Below are 25,895 nucleotides of genomic sequence, written 5' to 3' on the forward strand. Positions count from 1 at the left end.
TGCTGTGCTGCTTGTAAACAACTCGCCCTTCACAGTTTCGTATCGCCTCACAAATCTATTTCAATATCTGAATACCTGTGTGCTGAAGTCGAATGTAAATTAGATACAAAATCTGCACAAGATCACAAGAAAACAAGCATCAGGTCAGGTGTCAGCGGAATAACTCATCCACACGCAACTCTGTCTCGGCTCTCTCTATAAATCACTCAGGGCCTCAGGCGAGCACACAAAAGCTAATGAGCGACAGAGCAGGAGAGGGGGAGAGACAGAAGAGGGAGGGCAAACATCTCCTATCTGATCAAACATCTCCACAGTAACAAAGTGCAGCAGTCCATTAGACTAGAGAGAGAGAGAGAGACAGAGAGCAAGCCACCATGAACACAGACTCTGACCTTTCCGTGCGACCATTAGGATGAAAAAAGTTTGTGAGTGTGTGTTAGTGTGTTTGTATGTCATTGTGCCCGGGCAGGCACATATGGTGGTGTGTGCCAGCAGTGAGACAGGTGGCAGAGGCTCTGCAGCGCCAGTAAACAGGCACAGTCTTAACTGAGGGGTTTGAACTTTCTCCATTTTCAAACTTCACATGATCAGGCCTGTTGACAACCTAAAGCCTTCTGCAAACTGAGTGATAACGCTGATCCTTGAAGGTCACTGCAGGTTACACTTCATGTCTCTAGGCCCTATGACTGCTGACTGAGTGGAATGTGAGGCACTGACAAAGAGACTGAAGCTGCCATCCAACTCCCTTTGCGTCACGTAGTAGAGCAACATGGAGCAGTGGTACACAAGATCCGTGGGAGGAAACCTTCTGTTGTAGTTGATGCAACAACCAGCATCCAACATTGCAGTGTTCTGAACACTGTGACTGGTGTCGTACAATATACAACTCATTTCAGTTGTGTTCATAATAAAGATTATAATGAGATGGAAATGAATATGGACACACACAGTTTGGTCAACCACTTAACTTGTTACATTAAAATTGGATTAAGAATGAAAAAATGAAACAGAAAAATTTACTGTAAAACAAAATGTGGGTCAATTTTAAACAGAATTTGTACAAAAAGCGTGACAGAGCTTCCCCAGGTTAAACCCTGATCAGGTGAAGCTGTGAGTCTTACCTCGCTTTGATCAGGGGCATCTCAAAGGTGATGTTCTCCACCAGAGTGGCGTTCAGCAGCCAGGGCTTCTGGGAGGCGTAGGCCACAGCGCCTCTCCTCCTAACAGAGCAGAACAATGTATATTAGCGTCAAACAAGCATTGGAAATCTACTTTCTGTGTTTAAAGGAAGAAAATAACAAGCGTCCATATTGTTTGTCTCTCTTCTATTCCTGTCAAAAGTACAGAAAAGTATTGATACTGAATCAATACCAATATTCATTTCCAACATTAGTTAATCCTACTACTTGTAAAATGTGGTTTTACAGCTTACAGGTTTTATTGTTACTGTTGACAAAGGATTCCACCATTTGACTTCAACTATTTGCATTTAGAGGCTTTTGCTCTACCTTATTGTTATATACTACTTTATTGTTTATCTGAGGACTCATAAACCTCAGAATGATGCATAAAAATAACTCCAGACCCTGAATGACTCCAGCTGAATATGTGTGTTTGTTAAGTCAATACCCCGCTGAGGCCGGGGACCAATGACAGATCTGAGTCTGCATCTCATTCTCTGTTATTATCCCGTCGCTTCGGTGCATCTCACCACGAGCATGAGAAACACTACTGATAACAGCGACACATCTCCATGGAAACCATCCTGTGTATGTCTTTTGTGTCATGTACCTGATTTCTCCATCAGCAGCTGCATCTTTTTCTGTGGGACTACAGAAGCAACACACACACACACACACACACACACACACACACACACACACACACACACAAACATTAGATATGCAGTAAACACAGATGATATTCGTCACCATCACTCCAACTCATCCCTGTAATGATTAACAGCAAACACACATACACACCCATTAATCCATACACTCCTTCCTAACTATGGCAGTCATGTTGTTACTCAGCAGCACAAACACACACAGCCACTGCCTTACATGAACACATCTATCATAAGCTATCATGTTATCTTTCCTAAAATAACATCCTCCTCCCCGTTTCTTCCTGTAATTTGCTGATTTGGGAATCGGCATCAACCCGTCTGGACTCTGACAAGTTCAGTTCTCAGAGGATCCAATTCCACCGGCTAAGATGAATGCATTGGGAGTTCTGTGGCAGTCAGATGTTTGTCGCCTTTTGCAGGGGAGGGGGGGGGGGGGGGGGGGGGGGGGGGTCAGGATAACTGGGATGAGAAGACAGGACGGCATGTTTTCCACGTATCTTTACACACACTGTGTACACACACACACGGAACATTTAGTCCTTTAGAGCCCAGACCCAGACCGGCTTATGAAGGTGCCACTTTAGATAAATATTAAGAATCCAAATGTCTAAATGTAAAGCTGTTTGTTTTGATCCGTCCAGGCAATTATGTGGGGAAACAAAATGGTTCTAATTAATGCTTCTATGGCAGTTTCCATTTCATTCAATTAATATTTGAGCAGCACCATTTGCATGAATAAAACATGAAATCTAAAGATGGTGAGGAGTAAAATTAAGCTCTTTCAAGCAATAAGGCATAATTAGGGGATGAATTAATGCAAATCGCAGCAGACTTTGTTTCAATACTGAGTTCACTTTGTGTCTCAGAGGTTAAGATCAGATCAGACAGACACGAGACATGAGGACAGACAGAGACAGGGGACACGTGACAGATTCAAACTGTGTGACGTGGTTATGTGCTATGCAAGTACTGTATTTTGTGTGCGTGTGTGTGTGTGTATATGTGTGTCACACAACCTCACCACATTTTACTATCAATAGATGCAAAGGGTTTCATGTTCTGTGTGTGTCTGTTAGACGTGAACAGCCTGTGACGGGACACCAGCCGTCAAATGTCTGATACACCCTGTATGTACACCCTGTACATCCGTGTCTGTGTGTGTGTGTGTGTGTGTGTGTGTGTGTGTGTTTGTGTGTGTGTGTGTGTGTGTGTGTGTGTGTCGAGTCATGAGGGACAAACAATGGATGACACAGACAGCAGAGGGTTACAGGGATCACAACCTATAGAGCGCAGAAATATGTATCTATTTCTTTAACGTCAGCTGAACATTGCTGATGATGGAGCTCAGTGCTCTTCTAAACCAGCAGCCCAAACCTGTTCACTCTGTATCTCTGTTCCTCTCCACTCTCTCACCTTTCATCTACCTCAGACTCCGGGTTAGGCAGGCTGCAGAAAAAGAACAAAAGAAGAACAAACAATTATATATGAAGGCAATGGAAACATCTGATGCGTTCTTTGAAAATGTTCACACACAAGCATACACACACACACATCTGAAACTCATTTGAATCCGATTGGCTGTTGGTGGCCTTTGCACATGCCCAGTGAGGCTGCACTTTATTGACATGTCTCACTAATGTCATGAGAAGGTGATGCAAGTGAACACAGAGCTGATTTACGCCCGTTTGCACCTTTACAAAGGCAACCAGGACAGAAGACACCACATGGTGACAGGAAGTGAGCTGACCTTTAAGAAGGTCTTGCACACGCACGCACACACACACACACACACACACACACACACACCACTGTCACATTGTATTTAGGCTGATAGATAAAGGCATTAGAAAGTTACAGAAAGCAAGCAAAATAGGAAGTTTTCATACAATTCACGTTCCCCTTGTGAAAAATCAGGAATCCCATTTTATTATATGAGAGGCAGGACATTTAATCAATTATGAGGGCAAAGCAAAACAATTTACACAGTAACAACACACAGCTAAACAGCCCTGAGGAAAATCGCAATGTCAACTACTGACACTTGAAAGACCCTGATGCTGATTGTCTGATCCTGCTTTCATCATTGAATCACAGTAATAACAGCACAACTCTTCACTTATCAGGACTTGGGGTCGCGTTCAAGGAGAATTCACGAGGGAAAGACAGAGACAGCAAGCATCAAAGCAGAGATAAACACGATCACATCCTGTATCAGAAAGGCACCAGACCTGGCAACTTCCCATAAAATCTAAACGCCCATCATTAAAACTTAAAGGCACCCTGATGATGATGATGATGATGGAGATTAATGATGCATGTTTTTTGTGGTGGCCACGCCTGATAACGACTCACTGTGTCACGATAAACACCATGCACTGGATCCCTATCATAGGAGCTCCATTAAACCCAAGCAACAAGCTTCTAATTGCCCTAAATTGATACCTCAGTGCTGTCTTGGAGTTAAACCAGGTCATAGTTTAGTTAATTACTTCAGCAGGTGCAAGATGCCAAAGAGCCCAAATCTGAAACTCTAGACTGGAATGTCAAATTGATATCCAACCTGAGACGCCTCAGCTGGATATTCAGGCCGAGATACAAATAGTAATCGGATTCATCAGCAGAGAAACGCCATCTGCTCCCTGCGGCCGGCCCCTATTTGGAATGAGAACGCTGAAGGGGGGGCGGAGCCACAGGCAGGACGGGGCGTGTTTGGGGGATCACAGTGACAGTAAAAGTGTCACCCCCACCCTGTCGTTCAATCAAAAGCAGATCAGATTTGACTGTAATCTAGATTTGCGAGGCTGAACTGTTCGTTACTACAGAAGCTCCCACACCATAACTAAACCAGTTGGATTCTTCTTTAATGACTGTACGATAAACACATGTGTGTGTGTGTTGGGGTCACGCAGACTGCTGAGGCTCAGTATCAGCTGACTCTCAGAATCAGTCAGTCACTTTTAAACGAGTTGGTGAGATGATCTTCACACAGTGACACGCTTGGCATTGGCGGTCCTGTGATTTGTCACGCTGTTTACTGCGGCCCAGGCTGCTCCGCTTTCACTGGAATCACACCTGGCATCTGCTCCCCTCAGCTTTACATATTAGATTCCATATCTCAGTCAAATTTGTCTGCTGGTGTTTTGTCTGGGTTTCATTGCAATCCCACCTAAATCTGACAAATCCTGCTTGATTTTGTTTAGAATTCTGCAGAAACAGAACATTTTCCCCAGTGTATTCATTTATTTGCTGGGAAATCTGCTGTCTGCTTGTGTTTCTGCTTAAAACAGTAGGAAGAGCTGCAATAATGCTGACAAATACAGCAGAAACAGAGTTGGACAAACTCAAACTCATGTACATCCAAATGTGTGTGTGTGTGTGTGTGTGTGTGTGTGTGTGTGTGTGTGTGTGTGTGTGTGTGTGTGTGTGTTTGTGTTTGTGTGTGTGTGTGTGTGTGTGTGTGTGTGTGTGTGTGTGTGTGTGTGTGTGTGTGTGTGTGTGCAGTCTACATGAGGGTCCAGCCTAATGACAGCTCTTTAGTCTCAGTCTGGGATACATGATGAAAGGGTTCAGTTCCAGGCAGGGAGGGGGGGAGCGACCAGCATGATCTGGCACTCAGACAGAGGAGGACACACTGCGTTTGTGTCTGCGTGTGTGTATGTGTGTGTATGTGGCTGCCATGGACACCGTGACAATTAAGTAGGGGGGGTAACTAAGCTTTGTTGACAAATAGATCATGATAGTGTGGCTATTCCTGGTAGGCCACAGGACATCCAGGAGAAGCAGGCGACTCACAGCATGAGTTTTGTCAGAAATGAGGCTTCCGTTTTAGCTTGGAAGTCTCAAATGTGTTCTGCACTGGGTCGAGACCTTCAGGAAGATTTAACCTCGTTAACTGAGACTCCAGAAGTCACAAAGCTCATAAGATGGAAGTCCAGTCTGCAGTCATGAGGGTCACTTTAAAATCACAAGAGCCGGAATGAGAACTATTGATTTAAATCCTCCAAACTGTTATAAATAAGAATGTGTGTATAATTAATATGCAGAGGCGCTGTTACAGTTACACAGTCTCTCCTTCTCATAACCTTAAAATATACAATCTGCACAAATCCAGATCTGTTATATTGCCGTGTCATGATAAGAGGCTGATTTCGATGCTGCCTGGCATTGTTCTGACAGGGACAAAGGCTTTATAGCTGCATGGAACACATAAATAAATGCCACCAGCGGCGCTGACAAACCAAGAGAGGAAAAGGTCGAGCCGCAGCATCTCACATTTCATTTTGATTAACCTTTCACCTTTAGGCTTAATAGCATTTTGAGGAGAGCTGTAGGAAAATACATTACATTACATTACATTACATTACGATCATTTAGCAGACGCTTTTATCCAAAGCGACTTACAATAAGTGTGTTCAACAAAGGTAGATAAGATACAGGGACGGGATTCTCCAATGCTGCTTGACATGAATGTGATTGATGGATTGGTTTCTGTGATTTCAATCAGGATGTTTAAGAGTTTAGAAGAAGAAACAAAGAATCAAGATTGGACCTGTCACATTTTGTGTCACGGTAACCGACCTGTTCCAGATGACTGTCCCAGACACTCTCTGCATCTCCCCCAGAGCAGCCAGCAGCAGAGACGACTTCCCACAGCCCACCTGGCCCACGATCATGGTCAGCTTACCTGAGAGATTTGTTTAAGGAGAGAAGGAATAAAAGAGGAAATTAAGTAAATAAACAGAAGGAAACTCCACCCACAAACGTGAGAAGCAACGGCTCCATTCTCACCAAAAGGAACCCTGATGTCCACATTAGACAGTGTTGGGGGTCCGTCTGTCCAGGTGAAGTAACCACAGGTGATCTGAGGAAGACATGAGGCAGAAATCAAAACAAATGAAGCAACTATCAGACAAACAAGGTTACAGCATGGCAGGAGATTAAAAATGACAAAATGCAACGAAGGGAGAAAATAACTGAATTCATCATGAAGCAGATAAATGATTGAAAACAAACACTCTTCCAGAACACGGATGTCCAAAATCACATTAGTGTAAAAGCTGCACCACTGCTTTTGCGGATAATTGGAACACGTCTTGTTCTCTTGTATTTCCCCCCTCTCTCACCTTGATGCAGGTGTCCTCGTCCACCTCCTGGCACGGTCCGTCCCCTTCATGGTCCACCTGAGAGCTGTAGTTGTTCCAGTCGTCCCTCGGGGGGCGCTTCCGGTTCACCACCTTCAGGGGCTGGAGAGGTCAGGGACAAAAATGATGAAGACTGCAGAGGTGTGCGTGTGTGCGTGCGTGCGTGTGTGTGTTACTTACCAGAGCCTGGTACCTATTTTGGTTGTGGTTGCTGGAGCCAGAGGGTAAAATGGTTGTGGGCTCCTGTTCGTCGCCGATCTCATCGCTTGAGAAAAACTCGCTGAGCTTCTGAACGCTGCAGAGCAAACAGAAAGTAAAGAAAGAGAGACAAACAAACTGAAAGATGATTAAATGAAATCTGAAGAAATCCGATTACAACCCAGCCAATATGAAGTGTAGTGCAGTAATGTTAGAGCAAATATTACTTAGTGTAGAAACAGGAATACACACAGACAGTTCCTATATTCATTCATTGTTTAGTCAGACAGTTGTGATTGGAAAATCCAAAGAACCATGAAACACACACACACATATATATATCGCTGAATGAACTCTTATCTCCTATTACGCCTACTAAAAGAAGCTTAATGTTTCCCTCTACTGATACTTCCACTCCCCTCTGACCTCTCAGTCTTAACCTTCCCTGGCTTTGTGAGATAACCTGCATGTAAAGCTTTCTTCTGCTCTTCAAGCTGCTGGTTCATTTTAGAGATTACATGCCTTGAAGACATAATTAAGTATTAAGTCTAATACTGCTGCTCACCCACTCAGACAAAGGTCAAGTGCTGCTTTTCTCCAAAGGTCTGGCAGAGGTGCTGCTTTTCTCTGCTCTTTTCAATTTCAGATCCTTCTTAACTCACTGGACATGACAGCTCTCAGCATGCAGGTCAGGCAAATGAATGAATGGAGATCTAGGGTATATTACACTGCATCACACTGCAAATACACAAGTTTCTCACCTAACCAGAGCTTTGACAGTGGAGCGGACCACACTGGAGAGCAGGAAGAGGGGGGTGACCAGGATGTGGAAGAGGGACAGAGAGGCAAAGGCCACAGCTGGAGACAGGTCAGCGTCATCAGAGATGTGGACGTGAACCACAAACGTCTACGGGGTGAGAGGGAGGAAATAATGACGCAGGTTAGCGTAGCAGCACGGGTTTGAAGTCTGTAAACAAACAAGCTGCAAAGTCAAAGTCATCAAGATTAAACATCTCCTGGAGTGAGACAGAGCTAATTTCCTCCTCTAAAAGAGCCTGGTGAAGTGTTGTTGAGCAAGGCACTCAACCCCTAACTGCTCCTGACTGATGTGCAGGTTGTTTTTTACAATAAATAGAAGATAACAAAATACTCTCAAATGGAAATATGTGTTTCGGTTTCCAGCTGTAATGTGATGAGTCGTATGAAGGGCAGCCGTGGTTGGTCAGGGATGGGTACGGAACATCCCGTTCCAAGGTTAGATTAACAATAAGCAGAAAACAAGCACCATATTGAATCTTCTGGTTGATTCTTTGACTCACCGTCAGAACAGCTGCTATGGGAATCGCTGCATTCATGAAAACTGGAAGGAGGAAGAGAAATGAAACATGAGACATCCTGGAGATCCCAGTAGTGCGTCTATTATACAGCAAAAACAAAGAGGTGGAGGTTTCATTCTGCATCTGTTGCTACATTCTCACTGAAAAGCAGTACTATAAAACTATAATCTGAAATTGGTGATGTCATTGAAACTGTCAACTTGTCAACTGACAACATAGTTGATGTGCTCTGATCTCTGGATGCTTTGCTGCTTGGACACTTCCTCTTATTCCCAATTGCTCTGCTGCCAAGTTTTTAAGCCAAAATATGAATGTAATCCCCCCAAAAGTAGTGACATCACATAGCTCCAGTTGTTTGTTCTCGTGTGTCCTCACTGTGGACTAAAAATGGACCCTGACAGCTGCATCTTTGATGCATGACAACAAGCCTTATCATCCAAACTCACTGCCATGTGAGCCTGACCACAGGTTAATGATGACACATGTTTGAGTATGGAGCCGCATTTTATTGAAACAAATCTCTGTTTGTTGTATTTGCATAGAGGGTCATAAACATAACAATAAAAATCATGTTCAGCATGTGTCACTAGCATATCTAAACGGCTTATCAAAGAGTAAATAAAGGTGATGAGGCTGATTCACTCCTCTCTCACTGCAGTTATTGATTTTAGGGCCGGAGCCGAGCTGATTGCTTCTTTGAGGAAGATAAGGACAATGTGGAGGAAACAAAGCACAGTCATCATAATGTTCACTGGTGTGTTAACGGAGACAACTTAGAGATCAATGAGCATTAATATGACCACAGGAACCATCTGCTCATCATAATATTGAATAGATTGTATTGAAAGAAAAGGACAAAGGGTCCTACTGGATATGGAGGAGTAAAGGGCGAAGGCCTGCAGGCTGGTGAGTTCTTTGCGCCTGGTCTCTTCCACGCTGTCGCAGAAAATGCGTTCCCAGGCGTACAGCTTGAGCAGCTTGATGCCTCGCAGTAACTCGTTGGTCTTCTTTAGCCGCTCGCTGGAGTATTCCTGAAAGAGGCAGGCAGGCTTTCAGTACAGCACAATGAGAGGAAAGACTCACTGCTACATTAGGGACTGAGGTACAGCCAGAAGGCAAACATAAGCGCCTGATTCAAGACTTTATTATCACGCTGGAGCCGCCACTGCAGACATCAAAGCAGCGTGTGCGACAATATCATGACCTCATTACACTGGATTGGTTTTACTGAAAGTCAATTTAAAGCTAAAGGAAATGAGCACAGGGCCACTCTCCAAGATGAAATGTGTGTTCTTCTGTTTGCAAAGCTCCAACACATTTACATCCACATCATTCCTATAAGTGTTTGTGATGTAACAAACAAATATTGACAACTTGACTGCAATTTGGAGAGAAGTGAATCACGTTTGAGAAGGAAACAACAAAATACTGAATCCATAGGGTTTCCCCGCCTTTTTATTTTTTATTACAAGAAGTAACGAGTACTCATGGTTATGGATAAAAATGTAGCGGAGTAAAAAGTACGATATTTGTCTTTCAAATGTAGTGAAGTAAAAGTAAAAAGTGAAAGTCATAAGTACTCCCCCAACATGATACTCGAGGTAATCCAGTTTTAATACACCCTTTCTGTGTGAACCACATAGAGTAATCTATGCATCGACAGTCTCATGTGGCTACATGAGCTGCATGCTATCATGAGCATGGTAACAGGGCACATGTTAATATTTACAACGGTCAAGAAACAGTAAACTAAGTAAATAATTTGTGTCTAAGTTTGATGTGTTTATTATTGTTATTATTGACTTTGAGATGTAGTTGTTTATGGTAATATTGTTGTAAATGTTATGGAAGCTATTGGCACCATAAGGAAGAATGTGTGTGCTGTGAATGAAGTCCTATGAATGAAATCCTTGCCTGCCCCAGGTACAATTTTCATTACAACCACGGATGCACATCCCCTTCGCTACCGAGCGCAAAATGAAATAATTTAATTAAATTTCTGGAAATTATAAAATTTTCGGACATGCGCAGACCCCGATTGGGTTTTTCTGCGCAGGTCCGGAAGTGACGTCACTTCGGGAAATGACGTCACTTCCGGACATGCGCAGACCCCGATTGGGTTTTTCTGCGCAGGTCCGGAAGTGACGTCATTTCGGGAAATGACGTCACTTCCGGACATGCGCAGACCCCGATTGGGTTTTTCTGCGCAGGTCCGGAAGTGACGTCACTTCGGGAAATGACGTCACTTCCGGACATGCGCAGACCCCGATTGGGTTTTTCTGCGCAGGTCCGGAAGTGACGTCACTTCGGGAATTTACGTCACTTCCGGACATGCGCAGACCCCGATTGGGTTTTTCTGCGCAGGTCCGGAAGTGACGTCACTTCGGGAAATGACGTCACTTCCGGACATGCGCAGACCCCGATTGGGTTTTTCTGCGCAGGTCCGGAAGTGACGTCACTTCGGGAAATGACGTCACTTCCGGACATGCGCAGACCCCGATTGGGTTTTTCTGCGCAGGTCCGGAAGTGACGTCATTTCGGGAATTACGTCACTTCCGGACCTGCGCAGACCCCGATTGGGTTTTTCGGCGCAGGTCCGGAAGTGACGTCATTTCGGGAATTACGGAAGTGACGTCACTTCCGGACCTGCGCAGAAAAACCCAATCGGGGTCTGCGCATGTCCGGAAGTGACGTCATTTCCCGAAGTGACGTCACTTCCGGACCTGCGCAGAAAAACCCAATCGGGGTCTGCGCATGTCCGGAAGTGACGTCATTTCCCGAAGTGACGTCACTTCCGGACCTGCGCAGAAAAACCCAATCGGGGTCTGCGCAGGTCCGGAAGTGACGTAATTCCCGAAATGACGTCACTTCCGGACCTGCGCAGAAAAACCCAATCGGGGTCTGCGCATGTCCGGAAGTGACGTCATTTCCCGAAGTGACGTCACTTCCGGACCTGCGCAGAAAAACCCAATCGGGGTCTGCGCAGGTCCGGAAGTGACGTAATTCCCGAAATGACGTCACTTCCGGACCTGCGCAGAAAAAAGCAATCCGGGTCTGCGCATGTCCGGAAGTGACGTCATTTCCCGAAGTGACGTCACTTCCGGACCTGCGCAGAAAAACCCAATCGGGGTCTGCGCAGGTCCGGAAGTGAAATTTTTTTTTTTTTTTTTTTTTTCGTCCTTCTTCTCCCGGAGCGCACACATTCTTTCTTATGGTGCCAATACCTAATAATAACTGTTAATGTCAATAACACACCAAACTTAGACACAAATTATTTACTTAGTTTCAGTGACTGTTGACCGTCGCAGGTGAGGGAGAGATTCTTCTGAGCTTTGCTGAAACGTAAAGAATTTCAGACAGTTTCCTTTCTGAGCTGCCAAGGTCCTGAGTGACGCTTCTCTGCTTAACTGCGAGACCCTGCAAACACACTAAAGAGGTACACTTAGCGATCATTAAACTAAGTAAATAATTTATGTCTAAGTTTGATGTGTTTATTATTATTATTATTAACTTTGAGATGTAGTTGTTTATGGTAATATTTTTGAAAATGTTATGGAAGCTATTGGCACCATAAGAAAGAATCAGTGTGCTGTGAATGAAATCCTATCAATGAAATCCTACCCTGCCCCAGGTACAGTACTCATTACAACCAATAACACACCAACCTTAGACACAAATTATTTACTTAGTTTTAGTGACTGTTGACCGTCGCGGGTGAGGGAGAGATTCTTCTGAGCTTTGCTGAAACGTAAAGAATTTCAGACAGTTTCCTTTCTGAGCTGCCAAGGTCCTGAGTGACGCTTCTCTTTTTACCTGCGAGACCCTGCAACACACTAAGAGGTAAACTCTTAGCGATCATTGCGGCTGGATCGGGAGCATCCATCTACTGAGCCTGGCCGGTGATGCTGCGCGACTACTTAATTACGTCACTTCCGGACCTGCGCACACAGAACAGCTCCCAGCAGACCTGCATGGCCGCTACAGGGCGGCCAGTGCTACTCACCAATGTGATCTTTTGTGTGTGGGACAACTTGGTGGCCACAAAATACTGGACAGGAGCCAACACAGCAATGACAGTCGCCCCGATCAAGGCACTGATTCCCAAGAGATAGTAGAGCAGGATCACACCTACAACAATCTGGGAGAGAGAGAGAGAGAGAGAGAGAGAGAGAGAGAGAGAGAGAGTCTCAGACCCTTGAAGTGTGGAATGATAAGCTGTGCAGACATTATGAAAAATATGTATGTAATGTATGAACATTGGTATGCGAGTAACAATGTGTCACATATTTATCATTCCAGTCACATATGTAGTTACATGCTGCCACTAAACTGTCCCATAAACACTCTGGTACCTGCTTGGACCAAAAGCATGGAGTGATTGATGATGTAGAGCCTGAAACGCGACCGCACTGCCTTCTGCTGATGTGTGAACACGGCTCACAATAACAGCTTATTCTAGGATTAGCTCATGACACAGGGAAACAAACCTGACACATCTTTATGTTTATGTTCATTTAAATGTTAGAGAGAAAATACTTTGAGTAGTTTCAGAATATTATAATTTGCATACCAACAATTGTTCTGGAAAGTGACAGATGGAGGAACTGGAGACTTTGCAAACTCTATTAACAGATCAAACAGAACTCCATTAATTTGAGAGCAAAATAAGCACAATAATTTTTCTTATTGGCTATAAATCCTGTGAAACATGGAGCATGAACACACAGCGCCACATCCTCTGATGCCCGGCGTGCTGACAGAGACGCTCCGCCCTCCTGAGCAGTGACAGAGATGAATGAGTCGTGTTTCTACGCTGGCTCTGGCTCTGATTCTGCTGCCTGGACTCTAAGTGCGTGAATCCAGGTTTCATCCTCAAGACACACGCAAATAGATGGAGATGGATGTGACATTTCACACCCACACACTCCATCTCAATCACAGGATAGTGTAGGCCTAGGGAGGAGTAGGAGTGGGGCTGATGTGTGTGTGGGTGGGTGATGGGTAAAAGCGCAGCGGAACAGCTCCTTCGACTCCTTTTCCTAATGGCTCTCTTCGCAGCAGCACCTCCTGTTTCCTCAGCTGCCTTCAGGTTGTGACTCACGTATCTGTGACTGCAACTGTGCAGGGCAGCTTACCAACCCACACACACAATTTCCTCCAGTTAGTCACTAGAATTGCACCTGATTTAACAAGGTTAAGTGTAAAAGCCTTTCAATACCAACTAAACCATCAAACCCCCTCTAATGAATCTGACCTTCTTCCTCACTGCAGTAATTGCTACTGTTGTGACTTCCTTCCCCCTCCCCCTCGCCCTACAATGCATTCTTCTTTCTATTGAACACTCAGCCTCACTTAGGTCCTTTTTGAACAACAATAGTTCAAATGATTAAATAGCTGTTATTTCTGGACTGCCTGTATACCAGCGGTGAGGCAGGTTGTAGTTCTGCTTCACTGTGCTGAGAATTTCATGGATTTCAGCTTTCAGGGAATCAGCAAATCACTATTGGACATATTTCTGGTTGTTATATAAACTTATAAACTACACTGGATCCTGTGTTGGATGTTCAGATGATACCAGAACATTAGACAAGGCACTGACCCTGCTGCTCTCCTTCCTGCTCTGTTTGCACACCTGACCTGAGCACCAGAGATTTTAATCTTTATGGTTTCAGAGAGAAGAAATCTATAGGCCAGAGAATAAATGCCATTGTATCTTTAGATTATGAAAAGGTTTATAATTGCATGCTGTTGCTCAGCAACAAATAGTAATTAAATGTATGTAATTATTGTTGCTTAAAGGTTACTGGACAGGATTGTGCAGCCATTCTTCCTAGAACATAGTGGCTAAGGTGAGGACAACTTTTACCTCCTTCTATGTAAATAATGAAAACTTGTGTATTTTTGTTTTCAAAATGAGCCAGCATAATCTGCATCGACTAGATGTAATGAAAAACATAAAAGAGCCATAAAAATCCATAGACACAACTTATCAGGGCAGGAGGAAGAAAAAGCTGCACCATAGAAATATCTATTTGTAGTCTGGAGCAGACAGGCTGGAGCAGCAGGAGAATACTGATGCTGCTCAGACCTCACAGCCGGCTGCCTTTTTGGTTAAATATCTTTCAGGGTTTTAAGACACGCTGCGCACATTGTTGGCTGTGTTTACTCCTCTGAACTCCAGAAATCACTTAGTTGAAAAGGCAACCTGACAGTGATGAGCATGGAGAGTGCTGCAAGCCACTCAAATGTCAATAAAAAAGGCTGCAAGTGGATAAAGATGTTTATGCCAATACGCCATAAACATAAACTGATCCAACAAATAAGGCAAAAGATGTATTCTTGATTTGCCTCCTCTGCATGTTGTGCATTTCAAACTGCTCTGTGTAGGAGAGGCAGAGGTCTTGGGAAAGAGAGAATAACTTTATAGATTCAGGAAAGTCTTCTGTGGCACGAACACACACCTTTATGCAACATTTGTGATGATCCTTGACAGTAAATTCACACGATCAAACTAAATACTAGCAACATTTCAGCGTGTTTGTGCAAACTAAAAGATCTGATTGTGGAAAATGTAGTGCTGCATTGGCTTTAGGCTCTGTAATTCAATTTTCATGACACAGCATGGAATCCACCAGGGTGCCTGAATAGTGGATTTCCACGGGCAGGTAATTGACCTCCAGGGATCGCTGAGATTGTACTTTTTGTTGTTTTCAACCTTTCGTTCTATCTAATGAGGATTTAAAGGTATGCCAGTAGAAAATTATGCAATCAGCCCATAGAACAGAAGTACAAAGTGTGAAGGTCATACATTTATGAGTTACTGCTTAGCTCCTAACCCTGCAGGAGCAAACACCACCTGCCAGGACTCCAGCATTCAACCTTCGTAAATGCCTTCAGGCCTGTGCTTTACTTTACTTCATATAGGATCATACTGACTGCAAGAGAACTCCAATCGAACAAGACACACACAGCACAGCACAGCACAACACTGCCTCTCACCTGCACCGGCATGGCCCACAGGTTCGGACACAGGAAGAAGAACCACATCAGCTGGTTGGTGTCTATCGCAACCAGGTTACAGATTTGAGCGAGTGTAAGTTCACCCATGGACATGTTGGAGGTGCACAGACGCATGATCTTGTTGTAGATCTTTGTCTAGGGTGGAGATGAACTTATTAGAATCTATTCATTTACTCAAAAGACACACAAAGACATAACAATGGATCCTGTGTTGATCAGGAAAATAAACACTTCATGGCACGGAAATCATCTTGTATGCAAAATCTTCTGTGTTACACTTGGGTGCCTAGAGATCTAAGCTGTTTTGGTTGATTGATTAACATTTCACATGTACCTGTATGGCCCCACGCAGGTTGATGCCTGTTTCAATGGCCACATAGTAGGAGGCCTGGAGAAAGGTTCTCTGCAGGAGCAGGGCAAAGAAGAGCAGCACAGCCAGCACATATGCATTCTCCAAGAACTCTTTGGAGGAAATGAAATAGATCCCAAGCAACCTCATCTAAAAGAGAGAGAGAGAGAGAGAGAGAGAGAGAGAGAGAGAGAGAGAGAGAGAGAGAGAGAGAGAGAGAGAGAGAGAGAGAGAAAGCAAAAGAGAGAGAGAGAGAGAGAGAAAGCAAGAGAGAGAGTGAGAGAGTGAGAGAGAGAATTAGATATCGACCAGTTTATCGCCGTCAAAGTCATGCAGGTCAGTGAGGCATGCAGGACAGGAGTGACCTTGAGCTTTCTGCAAGACAGGGAAGCCAGTGAGTCTCAACTCAGTTTGCTCCTGGACATCTTTATATTATCCATTTGAAATGTAGCATTTTAATTTCAGAGCCGCCTGTGGGTTGCTGCGTTTGAAACCTCAATCAAATATAAAGTAAGTAGAGCCTTAAAGTGTGTTATGTGGCCAATATGTGGAATCTGAGCCAAACACCAAAAACCATTGTGGATCTGTTGTAATAGATGCTATTAAAATGATATTAAATCTCACTAAAAAAAAACAGAAATTCATATCACAGCATATTTAGAAACTCTGGATGCGACCACATATTTCAAACAAACACACAAATGCAGGATCAGTATGGAGGATCAAGGCTGAGAAATTGTTTAAAATGAGATCAGTCACATACGCCACTGGGAGAGGATCAAATGGCCAAATAGACAAATCAATTCATGCCACACACACACACTCTGCTAGCGTTCCATCACCAGCCTCCAAGTCAAAAGCATTTTACTCTTTCGCCAATTGACATTTGATATTCCGTCGCATCAGTCTCTGTCTTCCAAACAAATAATTGAAGAGTTATTTTAGAGAGGGCTGATGTCTGATGTGGCCGTCTGCCATGTGGAGAGAAAATAAGACAGCACCACCAGCAGTAACACTCATAAATAATTGACAAGCCTTAAATTAGTTCACATCAGTGCAGGTGTGTCGGGGATATGAGCCGTCGTAAACGTCTCATCAAACTGCAGCTGTGACCTTTGAGAGTCAGCAGGCAGGTTTGCTCTGTGGCTCATTCCTTTCCTTATAGGAGCTTCTGTCTCTATTTACAGTACGGCCACATAACCCTCTTTATTCTCATTTAAATAAATAGCAGAGACGGCGTGTGTGTGTGTGCGTGTATGTGTGTGTGTGTGTGTGTGTGTGTGTGTGTGTGTGTGTGCGTGTGTGTGTGTGTGTGTGTGTGTGTGTGTGTGTGTGTGTGTGTGTGTGTGTGTGTGTGTGTGAGAGAGAGATGCAGTGTAGAACGATGTAGAGGCACACAGCTCCATGAGAAGGTGTGTGTGTGCATTCAGGTCCAAATTGCCCATTTAAATTAAGTGGCTAATCAACTGAACAAGCCCAGATGTCATTCTTATTGATCACTAACACCAAATACAGGTTACACCATCACCCAGATTAACTACCACTGAAATTTACAGTCAGATCAATTCACTCTTGCCTCAGCATGTGGCCCTTACTGTATGACTTCCATCATTGTGCTTCCCTATTGGCTCGTTATGAATAATGTTAACCCAATCCTGACCTCCTGTGCTGACCGTTAACCACTTTATTTATGGGAACAGTTGTAGCTACACTCAGGTGTCATGCAGTGGGTCTAAGAATAACACATGTAGGTCTGTCTGTGCAGGTAATTGTGTGCAAAAGGATATTAAGTTGGAATAAGATGTGACATTGATGCAGCATTCCTACTAGACTGTATTAAGTAGGAGGATGCCTGTAAGGTGCCAGTCACCCATGTAGTTAATTCAATTATCTGTGTTACTCTTAGCTCTCTAATCCCACTGTGTGCATGGGAGGAGCTGATGGACTCCTCTGACCGTGGGCTGGATGGTGCGGTTGTCCTTGCTGATGTGGTGAACGATGCCTGAGATGCAGAGCGGCCCGGCGAAGCCCAGCAGGTCAGCCAGGAAGCGGAAGGTGATGCTGAGGATGAGCGGCCTGCCGAACGCTTTCCTCAAGGCCTGCCAGATCCACTTTGGGCCAGGGGGTGCTGTGCCCTGAGGCCTCTGGAGGAATGAGACACGAGCAGGCTGAAGTCAGCGTGAAGAGTCAATGGGGACAAAGCAGCTCTGTGATGCTAATCTGCAGCGATTAGATAATACACTGACTGTTTTAAATGACTCTGGATGAACTAACTCTAAATTATGGATACAAATCAAAACCTGGGGTCAACCAAAACATCACAGAAGGAAATTAGATTAGATTAGGTTTGTGTTTCACGGACACACACACACTTATAACATCAAACACCACACGGCCAACAGAACAGCAGTAAAACGAGGTCACACTTTGAAAGCCTGTCAACGGAGAATAAGTAATTGCTTGGCCGAAAACTCTGCATCAGGATTTGCTTTGGCACTGCAACAGAAACCTGCAGAATGAGGTCACGCTCAGGCTCCCAGTCCTCACTGCTGCATCATGGGATATGGTGATTAATGACAAATTTAACAGCACGGCTCAGTCACTTCTTTGAAACTGCTCCACAACCAATGATCCTGGAAATGTACGACGCATTAAACCATGACAGAGATGCAGAGGAGTAAAGAGCAGATCAAACAGGTTAAAGGTTCCAGTTTGTCTTACTTTAAAGTCTCTCTAGCATTTACACACACACACATGTCCAAGACGGACGGCAAAAGCTGTTGATTATTATCCTAAACCTTTTTGTTTATTATCGGAGGATCTATTTAATTCACAGACAACTCAGCAGTGAAAGCAACGATCAGAGGAAACATCTGGACCGTCGCGGTGCAGTAAACACTCCCAGAACATTTACTCTGTGTGTGTGGGTGTGTGGGTGGGTGTGTGTGTGTGTGTGCGTGTGTGTGTACATGAGTCACTCTAAGAGCTGTGAGAAGAGACGTGACCATTGTCTCCCTTTTTCCATTTGAGTTTAAACTCAATCGCTTTCATGCAAAACCTTGTGTAGCCCCTCACCCACACACACACACACACACACACACACACACAAACTGTGTTTGTGTGTGGTAGACAAGGTAGACAACACTGTCTACCTTGGCTTCAAAGAAGAGGGAAGGACATTTCCCTGTCACACAGCGAAACATCTTCCCATGGAGATGCACTGCTTTCGGCCCCACAGGGGTCAGGATGTCACCTTGTTCACAGTAAAATGCGAATGACCTACACCCTCCAAGAGCTCATCCGTCTGCCCCGCCCCCACCCTGACGCCACCTCTCCACTGGGATTCCTCCATCCCTCTCATCCCTCTCCCCTGCAGGAAGGAAGTGGGCTGGTGTTCACACCGGACGCACGAGCAGCCGCCATGAATCGTGCGTGAACTCCTACACGCTGGAAAACAACGACCCAGTGGAGACCCTTCACCTCTGACTCATGACACGTGCTCCAAATGTGAGAAAGTGAGAGATGAAGATGGAGGGAGGGAAGGGGAGGGAGGAGACAGAGGAAACAAGGAAGACAGAGGGATAGATGTGAAAGAATCATTCCCAGGATAGTTTAAGAGGGAGCGAGGACGAAGAAAGTTGAAAATACGGAAGGAATGACACTAGAACATCATCAACCTCATACAACCCCAGACAGACAGACCTGCCAGCTTTTAGCGATTCCGTTCTTCACACACTGAAGCAGCACTGACTGTGATGGAGAATGTTTATGTAACATATTAACATAAAGTGAACCAATAAATCTTTCCTAGATCTGCTGCTTTTCTGTGCTTAACTGATTTAAATAGCTCCTCCTGGATATTTATGATATTTATGACTCACAGGACCTAAAACTTCAGTAAATGTTCCCACCTTCTGGTCTTCAAAGGCCTTGCGTAGCTTCATGTAGTTGGTGAGGGCTCTCATGGCGATTGGCAGCTTGCCGATGACCTTCAGGTCGATGGGTCGCCTGTGCGCAGCGGTGATGAAGGTGTTCATCCACCAGTAGGTGGCTTTGGACAGCAGGTTGACAAAGGGCTGCAGGAATCGAACCCCAAGGTCCTGGAGGTCCTCAGGAGGCTTCACCTCTGTCGGGTTGGCAAAGCACATGTAGCGCTGAGAGAAAGAAGAACAAAGAGGAGAGTTAAGACTTTCTTTCTGTAGAGACACACAGACACATGAAAGAAAGAACATGCAACCAATGATTACACTGAAACAGAAACTTCAACCTTGACAAGACGAATGTAGATAATAATCATCATTTTCATTTGATTCATACTGTACATGAAGGTCGGCCATAATGGAGATGCAATTACACACAGTGATTATAGGGTTAAACTCTGCTGCTGGCTGATGATGATCTCCAATGTGTATTAATTACAGGTTTCCTGTTTTCAGAGGAACAAGCACTGCATCATGCATGTGCTCAGATATGAAAAGACCCAGAATAGAATAGAATAGAATACAACACAATACAATAGATGTGCTGTATGTATGTAATGTGATTGTCCTGGTAGCTCAGACGCTAACAGATCAAATACAAACAGCACACTTACAAACACACACACACCAGGTACCAGTGTCACAACAATCCTATATTAAACTCACCTTGGATTTGGCTCCACAAGAAAATAGCATTACAATAGTGCAACACACGCCTGCACACATGTGACAACACACACACACGTGACACCACACAAACACACACACACACACACACACACACACACACACACACACACACTCACCCTGCCCAGGATGACATTGATCTCCACAGCCAGTAGAAGGCCGTAGAGCAGCACCAGCAGGCCGGTGATGCAGTAACGCAGCTGCCTGGGGCCGATGCCGTGCTCAGTGAACTTGGCAAATTTGATGGTTTTCATTGTGAAGGCCAGGACCCAGTAGATGAGGAGGGCTGAGGAGGTTACAAAATCAATTTCAATACGTTTGGTTGAGGGAATATGAGATGATTGATGAAGAGAGTGAGAAAAGCACAGTGCTGGAAAAGAGGGAAACCTTCATTCAGTTCATTTCTATGTGAAGAAGAACATCTGTACTGTGACACGCAGCGGCACAATGTGAAATGGGAGACGATGACAGAACCTCAATTTAGTCCATTTATTCCTGTTCATGCAATTATAAATCCTGCCGCACATCCCAGCCACTCCTTACACACGGATGGATGTCATCTTCAGAACTTAGAGCTGAATCCCGGCTCAGCCTCGTGACAAAGGGAGCGAGTGAATAACTGCAGAGCACAGATGAGTTAATGATGTGTGCTGTGTGAGGATGTAAGGAGAAGTGTGCGATCACAGGAGGAAGAGCAACAGCAAACGCAGGAGTTATATAACAAACAGTAATGGATGAAGGCTGAATTTAACACTGACGAGACAGGAGATGGGTTAGAAATGGATTTATGGATGTGATTAAAATGGACCTAGCTGAGCAGACGTGTTGTTACATGCTGTAGATCGTTTAGGTTTATTATTTACCACCAAGGGTTAACTGGTTTACATTTGTGATGAACATAGAAGCGAGCAAGAGAAGCATTTTTACACACAACACGTCTAACAGTGCTGCACAGAACTCAATCATTCAGCTTGATTCCATTCTGTCCATCAAAGAGACAATTATTAACACCCCCATGATATTATAGACAATTATTTTCCAATCTTATAGAAACCTAATCAACCATTCATCCATAGGGCAGTTCTGATTCCCTCATTATGTTTTATAATTACATTTACCAACAGCTGAGATGTTGATGTAAACGCACCAGCTAGTGTGAATAACTGTGTTGATCTGAGAGAGTAAAGAATACTGTACCTAATAGCAGTTTGGGGAAGTTGGAGGTCTCGATGTTGTGATAGTAGATAATGGAGGTGATGGCGGCCATGAAAGCCAGAGCTGCAGGCATGTACAGGTGAAGGTGCAGGGAGACGCTGAACCTGCAAAGTAAGGTCAGAAAGAGGAGGAGAATGATTGCCACTTCAGCCACATTGGTGAGGAAACACACACACGTGATGTTATGTGATTTCATCTTATCGCTCTGCATGAAAAAGCCAGAACATCATTTGATCACAACTTGATTGTGTTCATGCCTCATATGCGATCAGCTGCACCTCCTCCTGTAGTGCAGACTGGGGACATGTCACTCAAAAGCTTATGTTCATGGCAAAACCTTCGCTACGAAATAATTACAACATCTATTCACTAAGGAGCTCAGACATCTATCTTATGTGTGTGAACAACAGCCAGGATGTTTGTGTTTTAAATCTTCAAATTTGAATCTTAACCTCCTTAAACTTTCTAAATAGCTTCACTTTGCTCTCTGATGGGAAACGGATGCATGACAATATCACTGTTTATTAACACCCCCACATTTAATGAACAGAATCCCTGCAGGGAAGTAGTAATAATTATGCACTGACAACTCAGCCAGAGCAGAAACAAGGATTTGATGGCAAGTAGTTGGAACATGTCAAGTAGTTGTGCTGATTATACGAATGTACTAAGAAACAGTACAGTGGTACTTTAATCAAAGTGCAGCACCAGGGGGAACAACTCCAGCTCCACAGCCTAGTGCCTTCATACAGAGCAATGGCAGGAACACACACACGCACACACATATAGTACATCTAGACATTCAGTCAGCCATGGCCCTTTAGCACAGCATTCATCTCTGCTTGCTTCCCTCCAGTAACAATCAATCACTATTCTCCAGAAACAGCTGACAACCCCGAATCCTGAGTCCTGTAGACAAAACCGCACAAGGGCTCCAAACGACACAGGCGCTGGAGAGAAGGACACAGAAGTAGATAGCGAGGAATTCTGGGATTTAAAGCGATGTTCCTTTTCAGGCAATCGGAATCAGATGAAACCTCCGCAGAATCAATCCAGCCGCAGTTCCCTGTGTTTCCCTGAGCGGAAACCCTGTGATTGGTGTGCCAGCTGTGATATTTATCTCTGTGACAGACAAGCTCACGATCAATGCGGTTTAGAGAGGCTAAGGAAAGGCTTAACCCCTATATCTGTGTTCCCCCCCTGGGGTCAGGAAAGGATTTGAAGCGGTTCTGCTAGGAAGTTTTTATGATTTTTCTGAGAAATGACGTCAGAACTAAGCTACTGACAGTTGACCTTTTTTGCTGATATTTGAGTGTCCACGTCTCGGGTCTGTAGGCCTTTAAATGGACCTTAAATGGATCTTCAGCAGCTCAAAGACAGGGGTTATAAACAAGGCAATAAAAGCTAAACAAATCTTCTCTGCTGCAGCGACTGTAACACCTTATAAAATCAATTTTCTCTGCCATACTGTATATCGCATTCAATCAGCTACATGGCACAGGCTGCAAAATGAGGATAACAACACGTAAACAACACAGACGGCTCCATTCAAGCACCTATAGACCTGGTAGGTGAATGACAAATGCTCCAACTTGGATCCAAAACAATGTTAGTGATCTTATCTGGATGCAATTTCACTGAAAACGCAGAATTAAAGGTGAACACGCGGAAAAGGAGCTGTCATATTCCATGCAACATGACTGAAATCCTAATATTCCCGGGATCAGATTGTCTTTCCCTCTGTGTGAAACATACCCATCAGAGACGATGCCCTCTGCGATCTCACACACGAGGACGAAGAGCAGCACGAAGGTGAGGAGCCAGCGCAGGTTGTGCCCGGGGAAGTGAAGCCAGGTGCTGTGGTGGATGTGAACCTTTGAACTCTGGCTGCCCCAACCTCAGAAAGGAAACAACAAACAAAATAATGAGCATCAGTCAAAGAACAGAAGTGGAGTTTTTAGTAGTAGTCTTACTTCGACTACCAATTTGCACTTCAGATTTAAATTTGATTTCCATATAGACTCACTCCTCTGTGGACTCACTCCTTTCTTTGTGTGTATTATGTGTGTGTCTCTCTCTCTGTAAAGCTATTGTATGTGATATTGAGCAACACAAATAAACCTGACTCCACACCTGACACCACAATGAACGTTCCCACGTGACAAAGTGGTCTGCTGAGGCCGGCGGCAGCCTGACAGGCTCTCATTGCTTTCTACTATAAAGCAAAGTGGTGTGTGTTATTATCACTCACATTACTTTGCCAGCAGAGGCTTGGCAACCGCTGCGCTGAGATGTTACAGTTAATCAAATCATACATGATGGTCACAACTTGGACCGGGCAGAGACTGTGGACAATGATGTGGTCATCAAAGTGTAATTCACTGAGTTAGTGGCCAACGCTGCTGCGATCAAACATCTCTGCCAATGAAATCAGGACTCGTCTGTTGCTGGCACCTTAGATTTTCTTGGAGATTTTAGCACTCGGAGAAGTGTTGGCACAGGCCATCCAATTACACCAATACACACAAACATCCTCTCTGCTTCACTCTTTCTCTCTTTCTGTCACACACATATACTTGCGCACCATCTGCTCCAATGCTCAGTGACTAACTTAACCCTTCGCCCAGTTCTGGTTCGCAGGTAATCAGAAATATCAGGCTCAGTCAGCGTGATTGGCAGACTGATGCACGCTAATCATCCGCTGTGACTGCTGGTGTGAAGTGACGCTGTGTCGATGTCTCTGTGTGTGTGTGTATGAATTCATGAGCCAGCACTTAAAGGAACAACACTTCAGACAGTAGAACAGAAAGAACTCTCAAGCATCTAAAATGGATTAAACACCTGTTTACCTCTGAGATTTGTCTTTGGTGATAAAGCTGTTAAACAAAACTCTACAACTCTAGAGTGACAGGAGAGAGAGAGAGAGAGAGAGGAAGAGAGAGAGAGAGAGAGAGAGAGAGAGAGAGAGAGAGAGAGAGAGAGAGAGAGAGAGAGTGTGATGAATTGTTCATTTCAAGACAGCAAAAAGGAATGAAGTAAAGCTTAGAGTTACTTTTGTTTCATTGCAAGTTGTACTACTAGATCTAAACACAATGAACAATAGGAACTCAAGGCCAGTGCCAAACTAACTGAGTGGAATAAGAAAGTGCTACTAAAAAGAGGCCCTAACACACACACACACACACACACACACACATACACACACACACACACACACACACACACACACACACACACACACACACACACACACACACACACACACACACACACACAAACAAATACACAGACACAGACAGACACACACAGAGATAATGTGTGAACTAGGTGTTGTTAAGCAATGCAGACTGAGTTTGTTACACACCGGTGATGACACTAATGGAATGGCCGGCAGCCAGGGCCGGTAGCAAAGGGGGCACTAACCTAACGCTGACATGCTGCTTATTAGAGTCCTCCAAAAGAGAAACACACACACTCACTCCTGCCTTTAACGCTTTTTCATATCTGGGACAGTCAACAGACGTTTTCATGCTTATGAAATGTTTATGAGAAACATTCCCAGGGCAGCCAATGAATTAGTCATTAATGAATGAACACATGCTTGATTGTAACTGTATATCATGCAGTTACTCATTAACAAAAATAGCTGTATAGTCAAAATGTCGTAATGTGAGCCGTTTAAACAGAGGACATGTTTCCAAGCACGTCCGTCTTCATTCAGATCCCTGTGGAGTTGTGTTGACACATCACCCATCATCTGCACATTCAGTTCGTGTGTGTGCATGCCGGCGTGTGTGTGTGTGGGCTGTGCTGGAGATGGGGTGCAGTGAGGGACACTCACCAATGAAGAGGATGGGAAAGGTGATGAAGAGGAGGAAGACGTGTGGCACCACGTTGAGGGCATCCAGGAAACAGCCATTGTTCAGAACCCCCTTGTCCACGTTGTAAGCCACCGAGTTGTTATCATTCCCACAGAATGCCAAGGACATGGTGGAGCTGGGAGTCTGCAGGGAACCGGTCAGAGGAAGAGGAGGGGGGGAGTCCAGAGATAGAGGAGAGAGAGAAGGTTTAAAGACAATCTCTCAGAGCATGTTGTCCCCTCAAAGGATTCACCAATGA

The 25,895-nt window shown here is 44.4% G+C and overlaps 1 protein-coding gene across 1 annotated transcript in view; it reads right to left on the reverse strand.

The window, feature by feature from the left end:
- The window catches only part of abcc8 (ATP-binding cassette, sub-family C (CFTR/MRP), member 8), a 39,237-nt gene extending 13,472 nt beyond the window's left edge, over positions 1-25,765 (reverse strand). The window contains exons 1-19 of the mRNA XM_076140054.1: positions 25,618-25,765; positions 23,532-23,673; positions 21,759-21,880; positions 20,681-20,847; positions 19,806-20,048; positions 17,850-18,038; positions 15,880-16,044; positions 15,525-15,680; positions 12,529-12,663; positions 9,394-9,556; positions 8,508-8,548; positions 7,950-8,095; positions 7,171-7,285; positions 6,973-7,092; positions 6,638-6,710; positions 6,428-6,533; positions 3,263-3,295; positions 1,792-1,830; positions 1,122-1,220 (exon numbers count right to left, since the gene is read on the reverse strand). Of these exons, the coding sequence (XP_075996169.1) occupies positions 1,122-1,220; positions 1,792-1,830; positions 3,263-3,295; positions 6,428-6,533; positions 6,638-6,710; positions 6,973-7,092; positions 7,171-7,285; positions 7,950-8,095; positions 8,508-8,548; positions 9,394-9,556; positions 12,529-12,663; positions 15,525-15,680; positions 15,880-16,044; positions 17,850-18,038; positions 19,806-20,048; positions 20,681-20,847; positions 21,759-21,880; positions 23,532-23,673; positions 25,618-25,765 (2,402 nt within the window). The remainder of the gene's footprint in view (positions 1-1,121; positions 1,221-1,791; positions 1,831-3,262; positions 3,296-6,427; positions 6,534-6,637; positions 6,711-6,972; positions 7,093-7,170; positions 7,286-7,949; positions 8,096-8,507; positions 8,549-9,393; positions 9,557-12,528; positions 12,664-15,524; positions 15,681-15,879; positions 16,045-17,849; positions 18,039-19,805; positions 20,049-20,680; positions 20,848-21,758; positions 21,881-23,531; positions 23,674-25,617) is intronic.
- Positions 25,766-25,895: the final 130 nt, after the last annotated feature.

Source organism: Genypterus blacodes, unplaced genomic scaffold (assembly GCF_046128005.1).
Source record: "Genypterus blacodes isolate CSIRO-AG114 ecotype Tasmania unplaced genomic scaffold, CSIRO-AGI_Gbla_v1 ptg000015l_1, whole genome shotgun sequence".
Lineage (NCBI taxonomy): Eukaryota > Metazoa > Chordata > Actinopteri > Ophidiiformes > Ophidiidae > Genypterus > Genypterus blacodes.